Source organism: Leucoraja erinacea, chromosome 5, assembly GCF_028641065.1.
Source record: "Leucoraja erinacea ecotype New England chromosome 5, Leri_hhj_1, whole genome shotgun sequence".
Lineage (NCBI taxonomy): Eukaryota > Metazoa > Chordata > Chondrichthyes > Rajiformes > Rajidae > Leucoraja > Leucoraja erinaceus.
In genome coordinates, this window is record NC_073381.1 from 46,325,136 (window position 1) to 46,345,310 (window position 20,175).

General features: G+C 42.3%; 1 protein-coding gene across 1 annotated transcript in view; it reads left to right on the forward strand.

Moving 5' to 3' along the window:
* Nucleotides 1-18,709, forward strand: part of ift172 (intraflagellar transport 172) — a 144,172-nt gene extending 125,463 nt beyond the window's left edge. Inside the window, exons 41-48 of the mRNA XM_055635509.1 lie at nucleotides 2,265-2,375; nucleotides 5,321-5,440; nucleotides 5,911-6,006; nucleotides 13,168-13,227; nucleotides 14,374-14,472; nucleotides 17,148-17,301; nucleotides 17,915-18,006; nucleotides 18,459-18,709. Of these exons, the coding sequence (XP_055491484.1) occupies nucleotides 2,265-2,375; nucleotides 5,321-5,440; nucleotides 5,911-6,006; nucleotides 13,168-13,227; nucleotides 14,374-14,472; nucleotides 17,148-17,301; nucleotides 17,915-18,006; nucleotides 18,459-18,548 (822 nt within the window). The 3' untranslated portion in view covers nucleotides 18,549-18,709. The remainder of the gene's footprint in view (nucleotides 1-2,264; nucleotides 2,376-5,320; nucleotides 5,441-5,910; nucleotides 6,007-13,167; nucleotides 13,228-14,373; nucleotides 14,473-17,147; nucleotides 17,302-17,914; nucleotides 18,007-18,458) is intronic.
* The last annotated feature ends 1,466 nt before the right edge of the window (nucleotides 18,710-20,175 follow it).

Here is a 20,175-nt window from a genome sequence, read left to right on the forward strand (position 1 = left end):
ACCTGGGTGTCATGGTACACCAGTCATTGAAGGTAGGCATGCAGGTGCAGCAGGCAGTAAAGAAAGCGAATGGTATGTTGGCTTTCATAGCAAAAGGATTTGAGTATAGGAGCAGGGAGGTTCTCCTGCAGTTGTACAGGGTCTTGGTGAGACCACACCTGGAGTATTGCGTACAGTTTTGGTCTCCAAATCTGAGGAAGGACATTATTGCCATAGAGGGAGTGCAGAGAAGGTTCACCAGACTGATTCCTGGGATGTCAGGACTGTCTTATGAAGAAAGACTGGATAGACTTGGTTTATACTCTCTAGAATTTAGGAGATTGAAAGGGGATCTTATAGAAACTTACAAAATTCTTAAGGGGTTGGACAGGCTAGATGCAGGAAGATTGTTCCCGATGTTGGGGAAGTCCAGGACAAGGGGTCACAGCTTAAGGATAAGGGGAAAATCCTTTAAAACCGAGATGAGAAGAACTTTTTACACACAGAGAGTGGTGATTCTCTGGAACTCTCTGCCACAGAGGGTAGTTGAGGCCACTTTATTGGCTATATTTAAGAGGGAATTAGATGTGGCCCTTGTGGCTAAGGGGATCAGAGGGTATGGAGAGAAGGCAGGTACGGGATACTGAGTTGGATGATCAGCCATGATCATATTGAATGGCGGTGCAGGCTCGAAGGGCCGAATGGCCTACTCCTGCACCTAATTTCTGTGTTTCTATGTTTCTATGTAGAGTGATTAATGATAAATACCAATTAAGCAAGAAAGAGAAGTCAATTTCAATTCTCTGCAAAAAAAGTTTGGACAGGATTAAATTGAAGCATTATACACACATCTCATTTTGACTATTTCAATTTCTGATGGGCTGGATCCTGAAACAAGTTGGTGTACATTTTGGGGGATATAACCTGAACGTATTCGAGCATCCATCACAAATGCAAAACCAGACAAGTGGTGGTGAATATTTTTGGAGTCCCAGTGGACACACCTCCTTGCATCCATAAACCATTTATGAAATGTTATTTTCCTGGCCTCCTTCCTCAAATCTCGTATCTACATCCATCCCCACTACTCACAACTCCCAATCCACTGACCCACGAGCTACCGAAAATTCTTCTTCCACCTAGCTAGGTGGCTTTCTAAGGTCCTTAATACTATGCAAGCTAGAACACATCAACCTATCCAAGAAGGTTCAGGCTGTTGAAATGGAGATGGTTCAAGCAAATGTGCGAGGCTGCAGATAAATGGATTAGAACACTTCACCCCTTCACTTCTGCTTCCATCCACCTACTACCAACACATTTTACTCAACCCCACTCCCCCTGCCCCTGTCTGGTCCTAGTTCTATGTGGCCTTCACCTCGTCCCTCGTAGTCCCCATTATCACCTTCATAAGTAATGTCAATATCCCGCACTGGTAGCCTATGTGTTCCAGTTTAATACCCTCCTAGCTGGTTTCACCTTTATCTTCCTCAACATCAGACATTTTTTGATTGCCTCCATCTCTCATTTACATGCCTCTGTCTCCCAACTCCATTGGGCGGCACAGTGGCGCAGCGGTAGAGTTGCTGCTTTACAGCGCTTTCAGCGTCAGAGACCCGGCTTCGATCCCGACTACAGGTGCTGTCTGTACAGAGCTTGTACCTTCTCCCCGTGACCGCGTGGGTTTTCTCCGAGATCTACGGTTTTCCTCCCACACTCCGAAGACATACAGGTTTATAGGTTGATTGGCTTTCTATAAATGTAAGTTGTCCCTAGTGTTTGTAGGATAGTGTTAATATGCGGGGATCACGTGATGGTTTGGACTCGATGGGCCAAAGGGCCTGTTTCCATGCTTTATCTCAAAACTAAATCCCACTACTTTCGCTCTCCTGCCTAGCTCCACTTGCCCGTCATCCATCACCCCTCTGGTCTACCAATCACATTCTGGCATCTACCTCAGCCCTCCTCTTCTCTTTTTGCTGGCAATCTCGCCTCTGCACTCTGAACTGATGTGGGGTTCTGACCTGAAATGCCAGCAATTTCATTCCACACACAGATGCTGCTACTTGGTCTGCTGAGTTTCTCCAATGGATTGTCTGTTGCCAGCAAAATTATTATGGTAGCTGAGTTAGCAGTTGCCTGTGAGATTTTTTAATTGAAAGTATGCACTTTCAAGAGATCACAATAGCCTTTTGTATATGCATGGGGAAATGGAAATAAGCCTACATGATGAACATTTTGGTGTTGTTTAGCTTTTTTGGGTTCACTTTATTTTTTTTCTCTTACAGAATTTCAATATATACAAACGGATTTTCATGGATATTATAAATATGCCAGATATAAACAGTGCAGATGCCTACAGGATATGGGCTGATCTTCGCAACATACTCTTCAATCTGGTTAGTGCATCATAAACTTAATTTTGAATCAGAAAAAAACTGACACAAATTGAGATTTATGAAAGTTATCTGGTTGTGAAGGAGTATTGACTCATCGATTCGTAACTAAAACTTTGATCCTGTGCTATTCCGGTTTGCGGGGTTTTTCTATTTGCGCAAAAACTGTCAGGCCACTCACCGTTCTCCCACGCTGTGAGTGCACCAAGTTTAGTTCCGATCTGTGGTATATTGTAAAAGTTATTGAGGTTTAAAAATCTTAAAAGCCGCGCATGCGCAGATTCCTTCAGTCAGCGTCACGCAGATTGGTCTCTTCTGTCAGTCAATGTCATGGCCGGGATGGTGATGCCCCTTCCTGCCCTAAGAGCGGTGGCCTGTCCCGCCTCACTCACTAACTCCTCTCTCCCCTCCTCACAGTAACTTGTCTATCGTCTCCCCCACCACCAGCGGCGACCGGGGGGGGGGGGCCCTGGTCCCGTCTCTCTCTTTCTCATCACTCACCCCTCTCCCCCGCCCGCCCTCTGTGGTAATGACGGTCCCATCTACCCGTCCCCTCCCGGTTCGTCTCGTCTGCCGCCGCCGTTGCGGTAACTCACCCTCACGGCCTTCTTGGAGGAGATCTTCTCCACCAGCTCATCGAAACTCGTGGTGCCCCCCCGCCTGCTCCCCCGGCAGCAGGGAGCAGGGCGCAGGCGGGTGGGCAGGGCGGGGACGTTTAAATAATTTTCACTGTAATGTAAATTGTGTTTTACAACCAAAAGATAAACGCAATGTTTACTTCATGAATAGAAATTATTTTAAGCATTATTTTTTGCTTGTAATTTAGCATTTTCTCATGACACTGCGAATGTGTATGCTAAAAATAATTTCCACATCATCAAACATCTGAATTTTCCATGGAAGAAAAGGAAATTATAATTTAGTACAATATGAATAAAATTGTATCATGCTTCTTCCTATTTGCATCAGCTGATGTTCTATATCATTATTTTATTACCATTGTTTGTCATGTTTTTTTTCCATTATTGTCCAGGTATGTGATGGCTATGCTTTGTAAATATGTCACTGTGTGCAATTTACTTCTATTTTAAATAATGCAATCCTTTTTTTTCATAGGTTTCAAAACTGATTATTTTTCTGCTATTTTCCTCTGCAACTGAAGTATTATGTTTCCAAACATAAACATTTCAAATGTTCCAAACATAAAAATATTCTAACGTGACCAGGAAAGTTCAATTAAACTGAATTTTATGCTTTTCATGCATTGGTAACAGCATTCAGTAGAATGCCTGAGCTCTCTTCCAAGGCTCACCTCCACATTCTGAACTAACTTAGGATTGCATCATTTATTTACGAGCAGCATCTTTATTTTCTCAGAACATATCATTCAGCTGGTTTTGACGATTCTTTTTACTTTCCAACAGCTTTGACACCAAAGCTTTTTCAAAATTGGTTGGGAAAAAAATTGTGGGGATCCAAATTTTCAAACTTTATTGTAATGAAATGCCAATTCAAGAGTGTTTAATTGTCATACACTGGGAGCATTCTAGAGAAATTCAGTTTCCAGGAGAAACAAATAATAACATTTGAACTGCACACACAAACATCAGGACTAGCGACAAGAATTAGTGTGAGAAAAAAGTGAAATTGTCGTCGGAATTATGTGTAAAGAAGGGTAAAGTACTGATTTTCATAAAAATTTGCTTTACTTTTCAAAAATAGTTCAATTTTGAAGAGAGACGGTTGTAATTTTTGACAGTCGGTAAATTAACTGCTTAACTCTGCTGCTGGCTAAAGTTGTACCTAACTGCTAGGATTCAGAGGAATTCTTTAGATTGAGACAACATTCTACATATTCTTTCACTTAGTCCATCAAGATCTCCCGGTTGCTAACCATTTTAACTTCCACTCCCATTCCCTACTGATCTTCTGTCCTGGGCTTCATGTGTTACTAGAGTGAGGCTGCATTCAAACTGGAGGACCAGCACCTCGTATTCCACTTGGGGTAGCTTGCATCCCTATGGTACAAACATTGAATTCTCCAAAATATGCCCGTCCTCCCCATTATCCCTGTCCACCACATGGATGTGTACCCATTTTTCCCACAATCCCAGCGCCTTTCCCCATTCTCCCATTGACTTCCATATATATCCCCTACCTTGGGCCTCCTAATCTTATCTCACAGCTTTTTGTCTTTTCATCTCTGGCCTTTGTTCAAATATCTGCCAATCAAGCCCACCCTCACCTGTATCCACCTATTATTTGCCTGCCCCTTTTCCGGCTTTCTCTCCCATACAACAATCAGTCTGAAGAAGGGTCTTGTCCCAAAACAATGCCGGGTCCCTTTGCTGTCTGACCAAGGGAGCAATGTATTTTTCTGCATTTCAGTTTAGTTTAATTTAGAGATACAGCGTGGAAACTGGCCCTTCGGCCCACCGAGTCTGTGCCAACACATTAACACTATCCATTATACACTACATACAGTTATACCAAGCCAAGTAACCTGCAAACCAGTACGTCTTTGGAGTGTGGGAGGAAACCAGAGCTCCCAGAGATAACCCGCGCAAGTCATGGGGAGAATGTACAAACTCCGAACAGACAGCACCCCTAGTCAGGATTGAACCGAGTCTGATGCTGTAAGGCAGCAACTCTACCGCTGTGCCACCGTGCCACCATTTTCTATTTGATACTTCTGAGACTCATCTGCACTTGTGGTCTTTCAGCCCATTGAATTAAATTCAAACAGGAATTGAATTTAATTTTATACCTTCTCTAGGACACTGGTCATTATTACACCAATCCAAGATGCCGTTTTACATCCTTTAAGAATTGGAAGAGGAAATATTTGTTATGATTAATTTGTAATTCTGCAATCCTTTCAGTTTGTTTTGTTTTATAGCAGAAGTAGTGTTTGATTTTTTGATTTTTTTTTTTTTGTGATTTTCTAGTGTGAAAATCTAGTTAAATCTTCAGAGGCTAATACTCCTGCCCATGAAGAATTTGAGCAGATGCTACTGATTGCACACTATTATGCCACTCGTGCAGCTTCATTGGGAGTCAATCAGCTGGTAAGTTTGTGAATGATATAACCATCCTAAAATGTTTTATCAAAGATTTGTGTGTCACCAGATACTGACACAATGGTTATTTTTGGGTACATTGATTTAGATGAGTTTTTATTAATTCATCAACTATTTATTATTTAAATATATTGGCCAAGGATGTATTTTACTCTGCTTTCTAATCATACATTGTTGTTAAGTGATAAGGCTTTTATTAGCTTTTATCAGTGATAGAGTTCACCAATAGTTTTCCACAGTTCTTAACATTATTATTTACCAATGCATAGTCTATAGCAGGTATGGTATTTACAAATTAGTCAAGTGTCTAATTAGTAGTTAGCACAATTTTATTTTCATTAATTGATGCATTATATGTTCTTGATATACTTAGAACAGGAAATGTAAATGTTTTCGGGAATAAAAAACAAAATTAATCTATTGCACCTTTAAACGTATTAAATGATTCTTAATTTTAGGACATGGTTGCTTCAAAATTATCTATCTCTTTGCTGCGACACACAGACGTCATCCCTGCTGACAAAGCATTTTATGAAGCCGGCATGGCAGCAAAGGTATAAAATCTCTCTCTCTGATTTTATAATACTGGGGTAACTGCTAAGCTTAGCTTTCAGTGAGCATGAAAAGATAACATTAAAAAATTATAGCTGTGTATAATAATTCTCATTTTGGAGAAAACCCTTTTTTCCTGAAAGAAAGATAACTGTATGTTTTTTTTTGAAATTCCCTTAACTCTTAAAGAAAGGCTATAGCGGCATGTGATGATGTCCAGGATTAATGTGTTAAGAAATGTGGATCAATTAAAACAAGGATAACATTAATGCTGGTTTTAGAAACATGTAGTCACAGAACAAGGAACCAAGTCCTCCGGAGCAACCCATCCGCTGACCAAGATGCCCTATCCAACCTGGTCCCGTTTGCCCATGACTAACCTACATCCCTCTAAACATTTTGCTTGGCTGAATATTTGTGATAAAGGATATTTTGATATTTATGATCAAAGAAAGGATGAGAAATTGGGCTTGCTGGTGTCCGTTTTTAGGTGCTGTGTGTATACTTGGATTTTCGGAATGATGTCCAAGTCATGTGAGTATATATTCTGGACCATGCTGGTTGTCATTTTTGTTGAGGCCTGAGCTCAGTTAACAATACAGGAAGCTTGAAGAGAAAGCATAATGTCCGAGTGCAGCACTGACATGACGCCATCACTGTCATATTATGTTTGTTTTAATTGCCACTATAATTTCTTACATTTTTGGCTTCAAGTTGTGGAAGTATGCAGGGAATGGTGTGATAAGTAGTTGGTGATGTTTTGATAACTTGGAAGCCAATGCTTCTGGACATTGGTGCACAAATGGACCTTCCCTTTGGAGCCATTCATAACTGGGGAAGTCAACAGAGTACATACAGAGCAGACAACTTTGCTGGTATGAGAATGAGGAGGAAGAAGAAATAAGGGCTCTTGGCTATAGGATATATCTTCTCAGCCTGATGGAGAAACAATAATCAAAATGTCAAGAGCTGAATTCAGAACATCCTCGAGGGGAAGGTGAACAGCCGGCAGTAGTTGTGCACGTAGGCACAAACGACATCGGAAACAATAGGTAGGAGTATTTGCAACGTGAGTTCAGAGAGTTAGGAAGAAGACTGAACATCAGGACTTCAATGGTGGTTATCTCTGGATTGCTTCCAGTACCTCGTGCTAGTGAAGACAGGAACAGAGAGATAGGGGATCTGAATTTGTGCCTGAGGGGCTGGTGCAGGGAGCAAGGATTTAGATTTATAGACCACTGGGATCTCTTCTGGGGTAGGGGTGATCAGTACAAAAGGGACGGGTTACACCTTAACTGGAGGGGGGCCGACATTCTGGCAAGCAGGTTAGCTAGGGCTAAACGTGTGGGTTTAAACTAAATAGTGGGGGGGAGGGATTGACAAATTGGGACTATAAAGATGGAGTTGAAAGAGAAGTGTGTACAGGAAAAGTTACAAAAGACTCTCGAATTCATGGGAAGGAAAATTCGAGAAGGGATAAGAGAGTAAGGTCAGGGCCAATTGCGAGCGGTGCGAGAGGGGAGATGAATACCGAGGTCAAAGTGTTGTATATGAATGCGCGACGTATAAGAAATAAAGTGGACGAGCTTGAGGCTCAGTTAGAAATTGGCAAGTATGATGTTGTGGGAATTACAGAGACATGGCTGCAAGAGGGTCAGGGCTGGGAACTGAATATTCAAGGGTATACCTCCTTTCGAAAAGACAGACAGGTGGTGTTTGTGAATGATCCACAATAACATACATGGTGAAAGATTAATCTTTATTCCATGAGTAATTCGGAACATTTAAACTGCCAGTCATTCATATCCAGCTTGGCGTGGCTTGTGAGAGCCGGCTGACATTGTTAGTGTAAAACCGTGTAGTACCGTAATACCATGTAATGGGTGGCATGCACATATGTGTAGTGGAGAGTACAAATGGCATGGATTAATAAGGGTTAGTCTACATCCTTCCTCTTAAAGAAGCAAAGCCTATATAGAGTGGTTAGTGGAGCATATTGTAAAACACCAGTATAGGGTGTGGGCATTTCTTAATTTACTTGTACATGCTTGTGCATATGTGAGCACATAAAACGAAACGGGTCATGCATAGTTCAAGTATAGTCGGTGAACTTTCCAATCAGTGGGTTTGGCTTGCACGTGTATGGTAGTACCCCTCGTGCACCTCATCCTTCTCTGAGGGATAAAGTCCCTTATCGGGTGAAGGCGGAGTAGAAGGCACCGCTGGAGATAGGGGCACCACGGAAGGCAGGGATGGCGCTGACACCTGTAGAGGAATCGCTGGAGTGGCATTCGTGGAGCGTGAGGGAAGACCATAAGGCTAGTCAGGGTAAGGACGTGGAGGTGCCGGTTCATTAACCGGGAGGAGGTGTTGGCGGGTGCATTGATAGATGCCGTTGTCAACACTGAGCAGGTATGAGCGTGGCTCTGCGGCTGACCCCAGAATGACTCCCCCCCTCCCCCACCTCCCCCCAACCAAATGGATATAACTTGGAGTTTGTTTTCATGACAATTTCGTTGTTGTGAATTCTTTGGATGTCTGATAAGGACTGGACATTGCATCGTGCCCCGATATCTATCTATGCAACGATTTTGGTATTGTTGATACTGAGCATTGTCATGGGATCACTGTTTTTAGACGGTGTCGGGTATATTGGAATGTATGTTTTGGCTGCCTTCTTGCAGGTGCTGCGGTCGTGGTTCTGCTGGAACTGCTATTTCTGTCAGTGCCTCGTGGGAAAGTGTGGGCTCGAGCGCATAGAGAGATTGTTGTGGCTGGGCCCTGTTGCCACGAGCGTGGCAGCACCGGACAAAGTGTTTTTTCTTTTTACAGTAGTTGCACGTTTTGCCAGAAGCAAGGCATTGCTCACGGAATTTTGGGTGTGAGCCACCGCAATTACCACAGTTATGGACCAGAGGGTCGCTTACCCTCCCTGGGGCTGTAGGTGGTTGTCGAGGGGTTGTTAATATTTGTCGCGGGGACCTATAGAAGGCATGGACATCGTAGGCAGAGTGTGGTCCCGATCCCAGGGCTTTGGTATGGGTGCCAGTGTACTCTGCAACCCGGCAGGCACATTCAACCATATCAGTGTAAGCTTCTCATCCCGGAATAGTTAATTTCCCACCTTGTTAATGAACAAGACGTCGCGCCTTGGAAGTGGCATCTTGCAGCAATGCTCTTCAGGGGCCCATCTCGCCCCCTTGCTGGCTACGGGAAAATAACTTGTGGTGCTCTATGATAACGTTATTGCGAAGTTGGCACAGGTCTCGGAACTTTCGTAGGAGGCAGGTGGGGTCTCTAATGGATTCTGCTGGGGTCACAACATGTGTTACCGCATCAGTGTGTTCTAGGGCGTAGTGAAAATCCTGTGCCTGCAGGGCAGCCTATGTGCCCGTTATGTTGAGGAGAATTGATGCAACGGTGGGCAGCATCTATGAAAATTCTGAATTCCACCTCGAAGATGCGCCAACATTCAGGCAATTTTACTGTCAAATACCAAAGGATCGGGTTTACGAAACGATCCTGCCATGACAACAGAGCGATGGTCCGTTGTTTAAAAAAAACAAACTAAAATAAATTCAGGCAAAAGAGTTGGAGACGTGGCACAGAGATTCTGACACCATGTTTGTGAATGATCCACGACAACATACATGGTGAAAGATTAATCTTTATTCCATGAGAAATCCGGAACTTTTTTTTTCAATTTTATTGAAGGAAAGATACAGTTCAGCTGACGTAATGCATTACATTTCCCTCCATTTTGTTTTTTATATATAACAACAGTTAGCTTCACCCACCCTCCCTGAACACCCCTTGGCAGTGAGGTGATCAACATTTATGTAAACGAAAATTAGTCAATAAATAAAAGTAAAACATAAGTAAAGGCAGATTCCGAACTACAATCAAGTGCCCTCAGTCAGCGGGTAGTTCTTTTAAACTCTCGACAAAAAAGGTTCCCATTTTGAATAAAACTTTTTCACAAACCCCCTCAGTGTAAATTTAATCTTTTCTAGTTTTAGAAAAAACTTTACGTCCTCCAGCCATGCGGCAGCAGATGGAGGAGTGGTAGATTTCCAAACCAGCAAAATTCTCCTACGGGCCAAAAGCGATGTGAATGCAATGATGTCAGACTAGTTTGCATTTAAACCCAAAGTTTCATCTGCTACACCGAATACAGCTACTAGCAGGCAAAGCCTCACTGTCACCCCATATCCCTTGACTCCACTACCCCCCTAGAGCTCTATCTACCTCTCTCTTAAATCCATCCAGTGATTTGGCCTCCACTGCCCTCTGTGGCAGGGAATTCCATAAATTCACAACACTCTGGGTGAAAAAGTTTTTTCTCACCTCAGTCTTAAATGACCTCCCCTTTATTCTAAGACTGTGGCCCCTGGTTCTGGACTCACCCAACATTGGGACCATTTTTCTTGCATCTAGCTTGTCCAGTCCTTTTATAATTTTATATGTTTCTATAAGATCCGCCCTCATCCTTCTAAACTCCAGTGAATACAGCCTAGTCTTTTCAATCTTTCCTCATATGACAGTCCCGCCATCCCAGGGATCAATCTCGTGAACCTACGCTGCACTGCCTCAATCACAAGGATGTCCTTCCTCAAATTAGGAGACCAAAACTGTACACAATATTCCAGATGTGGTCTCAGCAGAGCCCTATACAACTGCAGAAGAACCTCTTTACTCCTATACTGAAATCCTCTTGTTATGAAGGCCAACATTCCATTAGCTTTCTTCACTGCCTGCTGTACCTGTAAGCCAACTTTCAGTGACTGGTGTACAAGGATGCCCAGGTCTCACGTTGCACCTCCCCTTTATCTAACCTAACCCCATTGAGATAATAATCTGCCCCTTGTTTTTGCCGCCAAAGTGGATAACCTCACATTTATCTATATTATACTGCATCTGCCACACATCTGCCCACTCACTCAATCTGTCCAGGTCACCCTGCAACCTCCCAACATCCTTTTCACAGTTCACACTGCCACCCAGCTTTGTGTCATCTGCAAACTTGCTGGCGTTGCTCCTAATTCCCTCTTCCAAATCATTAATATATATGGTAAACAGTTGCGGCCCCAACACCGAGCCCTGCGGCACTCCACTAGCCACTGCCTGTCATTCCGAAAAGGACCAATTCACTCCTACTCTTTGCTTCCGGTCTGCCAACCAATTTTCTATCCATGCCAACACCCTACCCCCAATACCATGTGCTCTAATTTTAGTCTCCAGTCTCTCGTGCGGGACCTTATCAAAGGCTTTCTGAAAGTCTAGATACACTACATCCACTGGCACCCCTACAACTATTTTACTTGTCACATCCTCAGAAAATTCCAGAAGATTAATCAAGCATGATTTCCCTCTCATAAATCCATGTTGTCTTGAACTAATCCTTTTACTGCTATCCAAATTCCCCATTATTACCTCTTTAATACATCTTTCCCACCACCGATGTCAGGCTAACTGGACTGTAATTCCCCGTTTTCTCTCTCGCTCCTTTCTTGAAAAGTGGGATAACATTAGCTATCCTCCAATCTACAGGAACTGATCCTGAATCTATTGAACATTGGAAAATGATCACCAATGCTTCCCTTATTTGTAGAGCCACCTCCCTAAGGACCCTGGGATGCAGACCATCAGGCCCAGGGGATTTATCATCCTTCAGTCCCATTAGCCTACCCAATACTATTTCTCGCCTAATGAAAATTTATTTCAGTTGCTCTACCCCCTTAGATCCTGTTCCTGCTCTCGCCTCTGGAATTGGAAGCAAACCGGAGATAGCAACCCTGGAGGTCCTGCTTTGCAGCATTTTTCCTAGCTCTCTAAAGTCACGCTGCAGAATATTCATCCCCTTCTTTCCGACATTGTTTGTGCCGACTTGCACTACCACTTCTGGCTGTTCACCTTCGCCCTTGAGGATTTTCTGCACTCTGTCCGTGACATCCTGGAAGACAGCACACCATACTTGAATGCCGTCTGTTGCCGCAGAAACTCCTGTCCGTACCTCTCACAATGGAGTCTCCAACTACAATGGCATTGCCTGACGTGGGCCTCTTTGGTTTTGGCTCAACAGCCCTTTTTGCTTCGCAAGCCAGTCCGCCGTTCAGTGCGATAACGTCTTCTGTCCCGACAGCTTCTAAGTGGGTGAACCTGTTCACAAGAGGTACTACACCCGGGGACCTTTGCATTCCAAGGTTCCCTCCCTTTCTCACCGTCACCCACTTTCTCTCTTCCAGTACCTTAGGTGTAACAATCTTAGTGTAGGACTTGTGGAACGACTCAGTTTCTCGGACGAACCCGAGGTCATCCACTTGCTTCTCCAGTTCCCCAACATGGTCCTTCAGGAGCTGTACCTGGATGCTCTTCTCACATTTGTAGCAGCCAGAGGCACCAGCAGTGTCCTTGACCCCCCACATACTGCAAACATCACACTTGCCTGACATCTCCTTCTTTCGTCTCTCCCTCTCTAGAGTTTTACGTAGCCTCCTCTCCTCAGCCTCCTCGCCGAAGACTCTCGAGCCAAAGACTCACACTTTATTCACAAGGCCGCTCCCTCAGAGCTGTCTTGCTTATATTGACTGCTTATATTTACCAATTTACAAACCAAATTCCTCAGTTTTCCCCCTCGGACTCACTTCTAAAACTCCTCCTGCCTCTCTTTGTTGTTTTTGCTTCAAAATCCACTGGAGATCTGAGTAAAAGTGATGACGAGGAATTGACTCTTTTCAGTGCTTCTGTCCAGCATTCCTCAGTCAAATCCATACCAAGATCATCCTCCCACCTAGTTTTAACTTTGTTCAGGCTTTGATCTCCTAAAGACATCAGTTGAGAATATAATACAGAGAGTCCTTTATTTGCAAAGGTTAGAGTCAGTTTATCCAACACTGTGACAGGCGGGAGATCAGGAAAGGAGGGAAATTCTTTCATGACAAAGTGGTGGATCTGAAGATATTTAAAGAAATGATTATGTGGGAGGCCATATTTTATGTAAAGGTTATTAAAACGATCAAATATGTTGATGATGTATAAATCCTTAATGCACATAAGACCATTCAAACCCCATTGTCTAAAGGTTGAGTCAAGTGTAGAGGGGGGTAATAAATGGTTACTGTGAATGGGACCCAGAACTTTAGTAAAAAATCTTACTTTTGCAGACAATCGGATGGGAGAACATGGCTTTTATATTCCTGAATCGTTTCCTGGATCTTAGTGATGTAAGTCATCCATTGTTCTAATTTCAAACTATTTATAAGGAAAATATTTTTTGTGTATCAGCATATCTAAGAACAAAATGAAATTTAGAGCAATACTTTCATAAACTTAATGTTTATATTCCCAACAAAATTCCTTCCTAGTGAATTTTGTTTAGCCAGGTCAATGGATCGCTGATCTTGGTTTTGTGTTGTTTTGTGTTGCTTTGCCTTTGATAGCAGAATGTCCATCCCAAATGAGACTTTGACGGGTCACAGCTGAGAGTGGAAATTCCTACAGCGAAGAGATACAGTGTACAATTACAGGATTGAATACCAACCAAAATAACATATAAATGACACTTGAAGATTGCAGTGTGGAAAGATAGATGTCAGATGGATAAAATCATTAGGAGTTTTTTGATTTAGTGAGATGTTTTGTGTCCCCTGACATGGTCCACCAACTACTACTTCCTTAACGTTAGGTATATTTCTTGATGAGGGGAGAGATCATTCGGCCACTTGCCCTATTGGGATGAATTGTACAATTGGTTCAACATTTAAAATACACCAAGAAAATAATGGAGGTATTCAACAGTTTGGCAGCACAATGGGAGAGAAGCAGAGTTTAGGTTTCAGGTTCTCAAGTGTTCATCTGAACTAAGTAAATGCTCGCAATGAACAAGGTTTAAGTTGCATAATAAGTGGGAATGCTGGAGATGAGGAGGAAAGGTCTTTGATAGGATGGCGATCAGCAGAGATTGAATAACGCTTGGTGATGGTGCCCGTTGAAAGAAGTAATAAGAGTACATCCAAAAGAAGTGCAAATAGGAGGACATAAATGAAATCTGACGTCTATAGATGAGAGAAGGCAAAATGTGCTGGATGGTGGGAATGTAAGCTGCAGGCTGAAAATGGCTGATTATCTGATACTATTGAATTAAGTGGTGAATCCTGTAGCCTGTAGGTATCAGATCAGGGAATGCAGTACTCAACAGTTGGACTACAGAGATTATTTATTTCTTTTGAAATAAGACATTTTTGAATTATTCTTTAAAATATTTTGTTTAGGAAGATAAACACTGGATTTCCTTTACCCTGTAATGGTAAAGGAAATTGCCAATTACAAAACAAATTGCTCTGATGACCCAGTTCATCTTTTGTTTATAGGCAATCGAGGAAGGGAATCTTGATGCGCTTGATCATTCTGATTTTCAACAAACAGATATTCCATTTGAAATACCTGTCCCTGCAAAGCAACATGTTTTGGTAAGTTCAAAGCAAACATGGTAGCCCTATCTATTCTGCATTCTGTCCTTAGCAATGTATCATTTCCAAATTTCTAAATTAAGTACCAAACCTGAGTTATAGATTTGATTTGTTAATGATAATTGCTTTTTCTTTTAAAGCCTGACATAGTTCTATTTACGTTCCTGACTTTGGTGCCTTTAGGACTGAATTTGGTGCCTTCCCTCACAGTGGGAAACTTTTGTTTCTGCTGTGGGGGGATGTTTTATGTTGAACTCTACCGTGGGTTGTGTTCTTAATTTTATTGTATGGCTGTATGGTGATCACATTTCACTGTGCCAACTGGCACATGTGACAAATAAATGTATCTTGTATCTTGTATCCTTAATTCAGTATTTGAAATAGTCAACATTAACACGGATATACTGGAATATTGTAGCGGCACCAAATGTGGTGAACACACAGTTGCTTTATTCAGACATTACATGGTTGGTGTACATGCAGGTTTGGTCCTCTAACATTTTGTCATTGCTGCTGCTGCTGAGCGAGGGTCTTGAGCTCAGCTACCTGTCGACCCCTGATCTCAAGGTGAGATCTGCTTCTGTAGCAGGACACTCCCCTTAACCCATGATGTCACGTGACAGCCCTCATAACCACTGACGAGGGTCTGAATGTAAGTGGTCTGACCATCAGCTGACGCCACAATATAAAGGTTACAGAGACTCCTGTTTTCAGAACTCATCCCTTGTTAAAGAAAACTTATTTTCATCCTCTGTGGCATAACTGAGATCATTTGCTATTTATTTTTAACTGCATCTGTTCTCATTGTACCCAGCTTCTCTGGCAATCCAGCCAGTGCTATGTCTAGGTCCCAATTAGACCTGAGAAAAAGACTTGACACTGGACCCATGACCAATCAGAATCAGGTTTGCTCAACTCTCTTGACGCAACTTGGTCAAGAATAATTAACCTGACCAGACCTGGGTACAGGAACCTCTCTTGATCTGGGACTCAATTGGCTCCAGTTCATCTTTTGAAGCTCATGTCCAGATTCAGCTCCACATTCAGCTTAAGACATGAGTGTACTGTATGGGCGTGATTGGTAATGGAGGCATATTCATTTGTAACATTCAAAAGGGAGCTGTACATATCTGAAAAGAAAGAATTTGCAGAATTGTGGTGAGGAAGCAGGGAGTTGGACTTGCAGATTTTTCCAGTATAAATGGAAAAAATAATAAAAAGTGAAGCAATAGTAGTTGATCAACAGATTGAATATTGCTGGAGTGCATATGTCTAGCAGGATTATAGGGCTGGATCAGACTATAGAGTAGTCAGAGAAAAGGAATCTGAATCAAACAAGGAGAATTTCAAAATCAGAATGTCCAGGTATAGTGCCCTCCATAATGTTTGCAACAAAGACCCATCATTTATTTATTTGCCTCTGTACTCCACAATTTTAGATTTGTAATAGAAAAAAAAAACCACATGTGGTTAAAGTGCACATTGTCAGATTTTATTAAAGGCCATTTTTATACATTTTGGTTTCTGGCTTGATGAGAATTTCAAATGCAGATGGATTCAACAAAAAAAAGGTACACATTTTGGTTGTAGAAATAGACAATCTAGATGATGAAGTGACATTACTTAGAAGTTTGTTATCTTATCAAATATTAAGATTGCAAAATAGTCTGCTAAGAATATTTGCCATTGTGGGGGAAGCTGTCTGGCAAGGAAACAAGTTGTCGCCGAGATTTAAAACAATTGCCTTGGTTTTACAAGTATTTTGTCGAATGAAATGCCTGCGTCTCCTGTAATGGATGTAGGACTAGAAGTATAACAATTTAGAGATAGTGAACTTGTGAGAAAATTAATGGTAAGGTAGAACTAGACCTAACATAAAAGGATGGTATTTTTTTCTGTTAATGTTGTTAAGAGGTGATAGTTAGATGAAAAAGCCCAAGGAATACATCCCTCAGGAACATCAGGGATAACAACACAGGAGTGAGAAGCGAAGCCATTGCAGACGATACAACAACAATGATTGAATAGATTAGAATGAAACAGCAGTCCAACCAACCTGGAGGAAAACTCCCAGAGAGTAATTGGTGGATGACAGTGTGGTTAACCCTATCAAAGGTTGTTGGCAGATGAAGAAGATTGAGGAGGGATCCCTTACCATTGTAACAGTCACGTGAGATGTTCTCTGTCATTGGTAGATATTATTTTGATACCGTTGCAGGGGCAGACTCAGTTCACGGACAATCCTCATGTTTATTGCAATCTTTGAACTTCCATCACTTGATCTCATCTAATCAATTCTTATTATACATTATTCTTCCTTAATACTGATTAACAGTTGATTATGGCAATAACATTTCAAATAGAACTAACAAAGATGCAATTTTGAGCTTACTGTGCTTATGTAACCTTTGGACCAATAGCTCAGCCATTCAACAGGCTGAAAGATTTATTAAGCTTTCACAAGAATTTTGTGACCCTTGTTTTGGTTAAAATGTAAATTCTACATCGATGCTTGAAAAGTAAAGAGATATTTTTGTTAAATTATTGTCATTGATATATAATCAATGCTGAACATTTCTGAATTCACTTGCTAAAAGAAAAGTTGCACCAGTATAACTGATTTAATTTCACAGTTACTTCCACAGCGACACATTAAAAGTATGGTTTACTTTCAGGATGACAGGCGGGAAGAAATTAGGGACTGGGTGCTCACTGTTTCAATGGACCAGCGAGTTGAGCAGATCCTACCAGCTGATGAACGAGATACTTACGAAGCTTCATTAATAGCTATAAATACCGGCATCCGTTCTCTTCCTTGTATAATAACAGGTGATTTTTTTTGCGATGTGGGTTTAAAAAGTGTCCCATTAGGATAAAATATTTACAGAATTGGATAATATTGAAGTTGTTATCTTCGTGTTTCAATTACACCTCAGCTACTTACAATCTATATCACAGGCATGGTAAAATGTGCTACTTCAATAATGTTGTTTTAGCCCATGCTGTGCCAATAAATAGCTGATATTATCTAGGAGGTACAAATGTGCTGGTTGGTTCTTTGTGTAGATGAAAAATCATCAACTAGAGATAATTTATTTGGTACAGATGGAAAGTAAACAGAGAGGAGGAGCAAAATCAAGGTGAGGAAATTAAGAACAATTCTGATGGCTGAGCTTACCCAATTAGGCCAATAAGTCAGTGTATGATCCTGTTGTACAAAGTGGAACAGTATTGGGCCATCTGCTGTACACATACTGCATCATTCTGGATGTACTGGGGAAATAATGTTTATGACTAAAAACACATGAAAATGTTTGATTGCTTTATTCATCATGCGCACCACAATATATCTGAAAACTGAATGCATCTCAAATTTAACTGAATGTGAGGTGAAACAATTATTTTCATATACTGATAAACCATTTATGCTCTCATGGCTCAGGTTATCCAGTACTGCGACACAGAATTGAATTCAAAAAACCTGGGAAAGCAGCAAACAAAGACGACTGGAACAAATTCCTCATGGCTGTGAAAGTAAGTGACTGAGCAAGTTGCAAAAGTATTCAAGTAAGCTTGAAAGTTTGAAGTCCCAAGAGCAACAAACAATATTGATAATCTGCAGAGAGCTACTAAAGATTTTGGCTCCTCCTTAATACAATTGATATTAATTATGTTCCTATTCTCAATCAAGGATAATACCAATTAAAACATAATCTCATTTTGGTAATGAAGCTAGTGCAGATGGTTAATTCAGAAGAGAGTAAATGATTCAGTCAATAGTAGTTCTCACAAGTTTCTATTTTGAGGTAATGACGATTTTAGTTGATCTTCTTATTCTGATTTTTCCATTTGTAGAATTATATGCAGTGTATTGTTTAAAATACTTAACTAAAAGTTCAGTTGGAAGTTAAAACATTAGTGTCAATGTTTACGTAATCGTGATTTATATATTATTTCTAATTAATAAGTATTTATTTTATTTTTAGACAACTCACAGTCCCGAGTGTCAAGATGTTTTAAAGTTCGTCAGTCAGTGGTGTGGAGGCCTTCCCAGTGCTAGTTTCTCCTTCCAGTGAAGCAGATTAATAAATGAATAAATGCTTCAAAACCATTTTTAAGTGTATTTCCATTGAGTGCGAACTTAATATGACCAAATAGTCTGCTTCATTGTTCTTTTCTATTCTAAAGACATATTTATTTGCCAAGTTATACAGTAAATAAAACTTCTTAACTACTGCCATTGACTATTTTGAATCTCTGCAAAGTTTTGCTATTAGAATATATCTGTACTTGTCATTCGTTTACGAACAGTTAATTAAGAAATAAATTAGGTAATGTTTATGTTTTCTTTAAAGAGGCAAGCATAGGAAATGGGGAATTTTTGTTACCCTGTGGCGGCTCCCAAGGGTCGGGCCATTCCCACTATCAAACCCCTCGGCACGGGAATGGTTGAGTCCAGGGGCGGCCCTTAGCTAGAGGGATAAAAGGCAAGGGTTTGAGTGCCATCTTCCTCTTGCAGACTCCTCTGATGACAAGAAGGACACAATTAAAAATACCTCCCGAAGCACCTGGCTCCTCGCCTTCATTTCGGGACTATCGCCCCACATTGGTGACCCCTGACACCCCATTATAGTCGTGATGGAGACAACTGCCCGTCCTTCCACGTCAAAGGCCGACCCGGCCCTGTCTCTCGACGCGGTCTCTGTGAAGTTACCTACCTTCTGGACCGCCCGGCCTCACGCCTGCTCCAGATTTACGGGCTCAGCCGGATGGAGCATGCTGCCAGGATGCTTCATATGGAGGGAACTCAGGCGACTGGCAGCCATCAAGTATCCTGCCCGGATGGTTGCGCTCCTGGATGGGCACACGCCGTGCCTTTTGTTCGAGTACACCTACCTCCATCTGCTGCCGGCCTACATCCGTCTGCAGCTCACGGACGCCTCCTTCGGCGACATCAGGGCCCTCGGTAGGGGATGGCGCGCCCGGATGACGTCAATGCGCTGGCCGTCGGCAGGCCCGCTGACACGCTGTGGATGGCGCGCCCTGATGATGTCACTCTGGCAGCTCCTGAATTCCTCCGGTGGGCCGGAGGAGCTGTAGAAGGAATGACAGCGGCATCCCGGAGGCCTGTACGATCGCCACCCCACGGCCATGGCGGGTATTGCGCCTGCAGTCCAGCACCAGCAAGCTCCAAGCGCCAGCAGCAGGAGGCGCTGGTGCTGTTACCACCAGCGCTGGGGCGCTGCAGCATGGCAATGCCGCCAGCCGTGCACGTTCCTGGGAAATACCAGGGCCGGCTGCCAATAGTCCCCGCGGCGGCCGGCCAGATTCATCGCCTCTTCGCCTGGGGTCCCCCAACATTGGGAAAATTTTTCCTGCATCTAGCCTGTCCAATCCTTTAAGAATTTTATATGTTTCTATAAGATATCCTCTCATCCTTCTAAATTCCAGTGAATACAAGCCCAGTTGACCCATTCTTTCACCATATGTCAGTCTCGCCAATCCAGAAATTAACCTGGTGAACCTACGCTGCACTCCCTCAATAGCAATAATGTCCTTCCTTAAAATACTCCAGGTGCAGTTTCACCAGGGCCCTGTACATCTGCAGTGGGACCTCTTTACTCCTAAACTCAAATCCTCTCGCAATGAAGGCCAACATGCAACATACCGGCGCATACATACTTTCATTGACTGATGTACAAG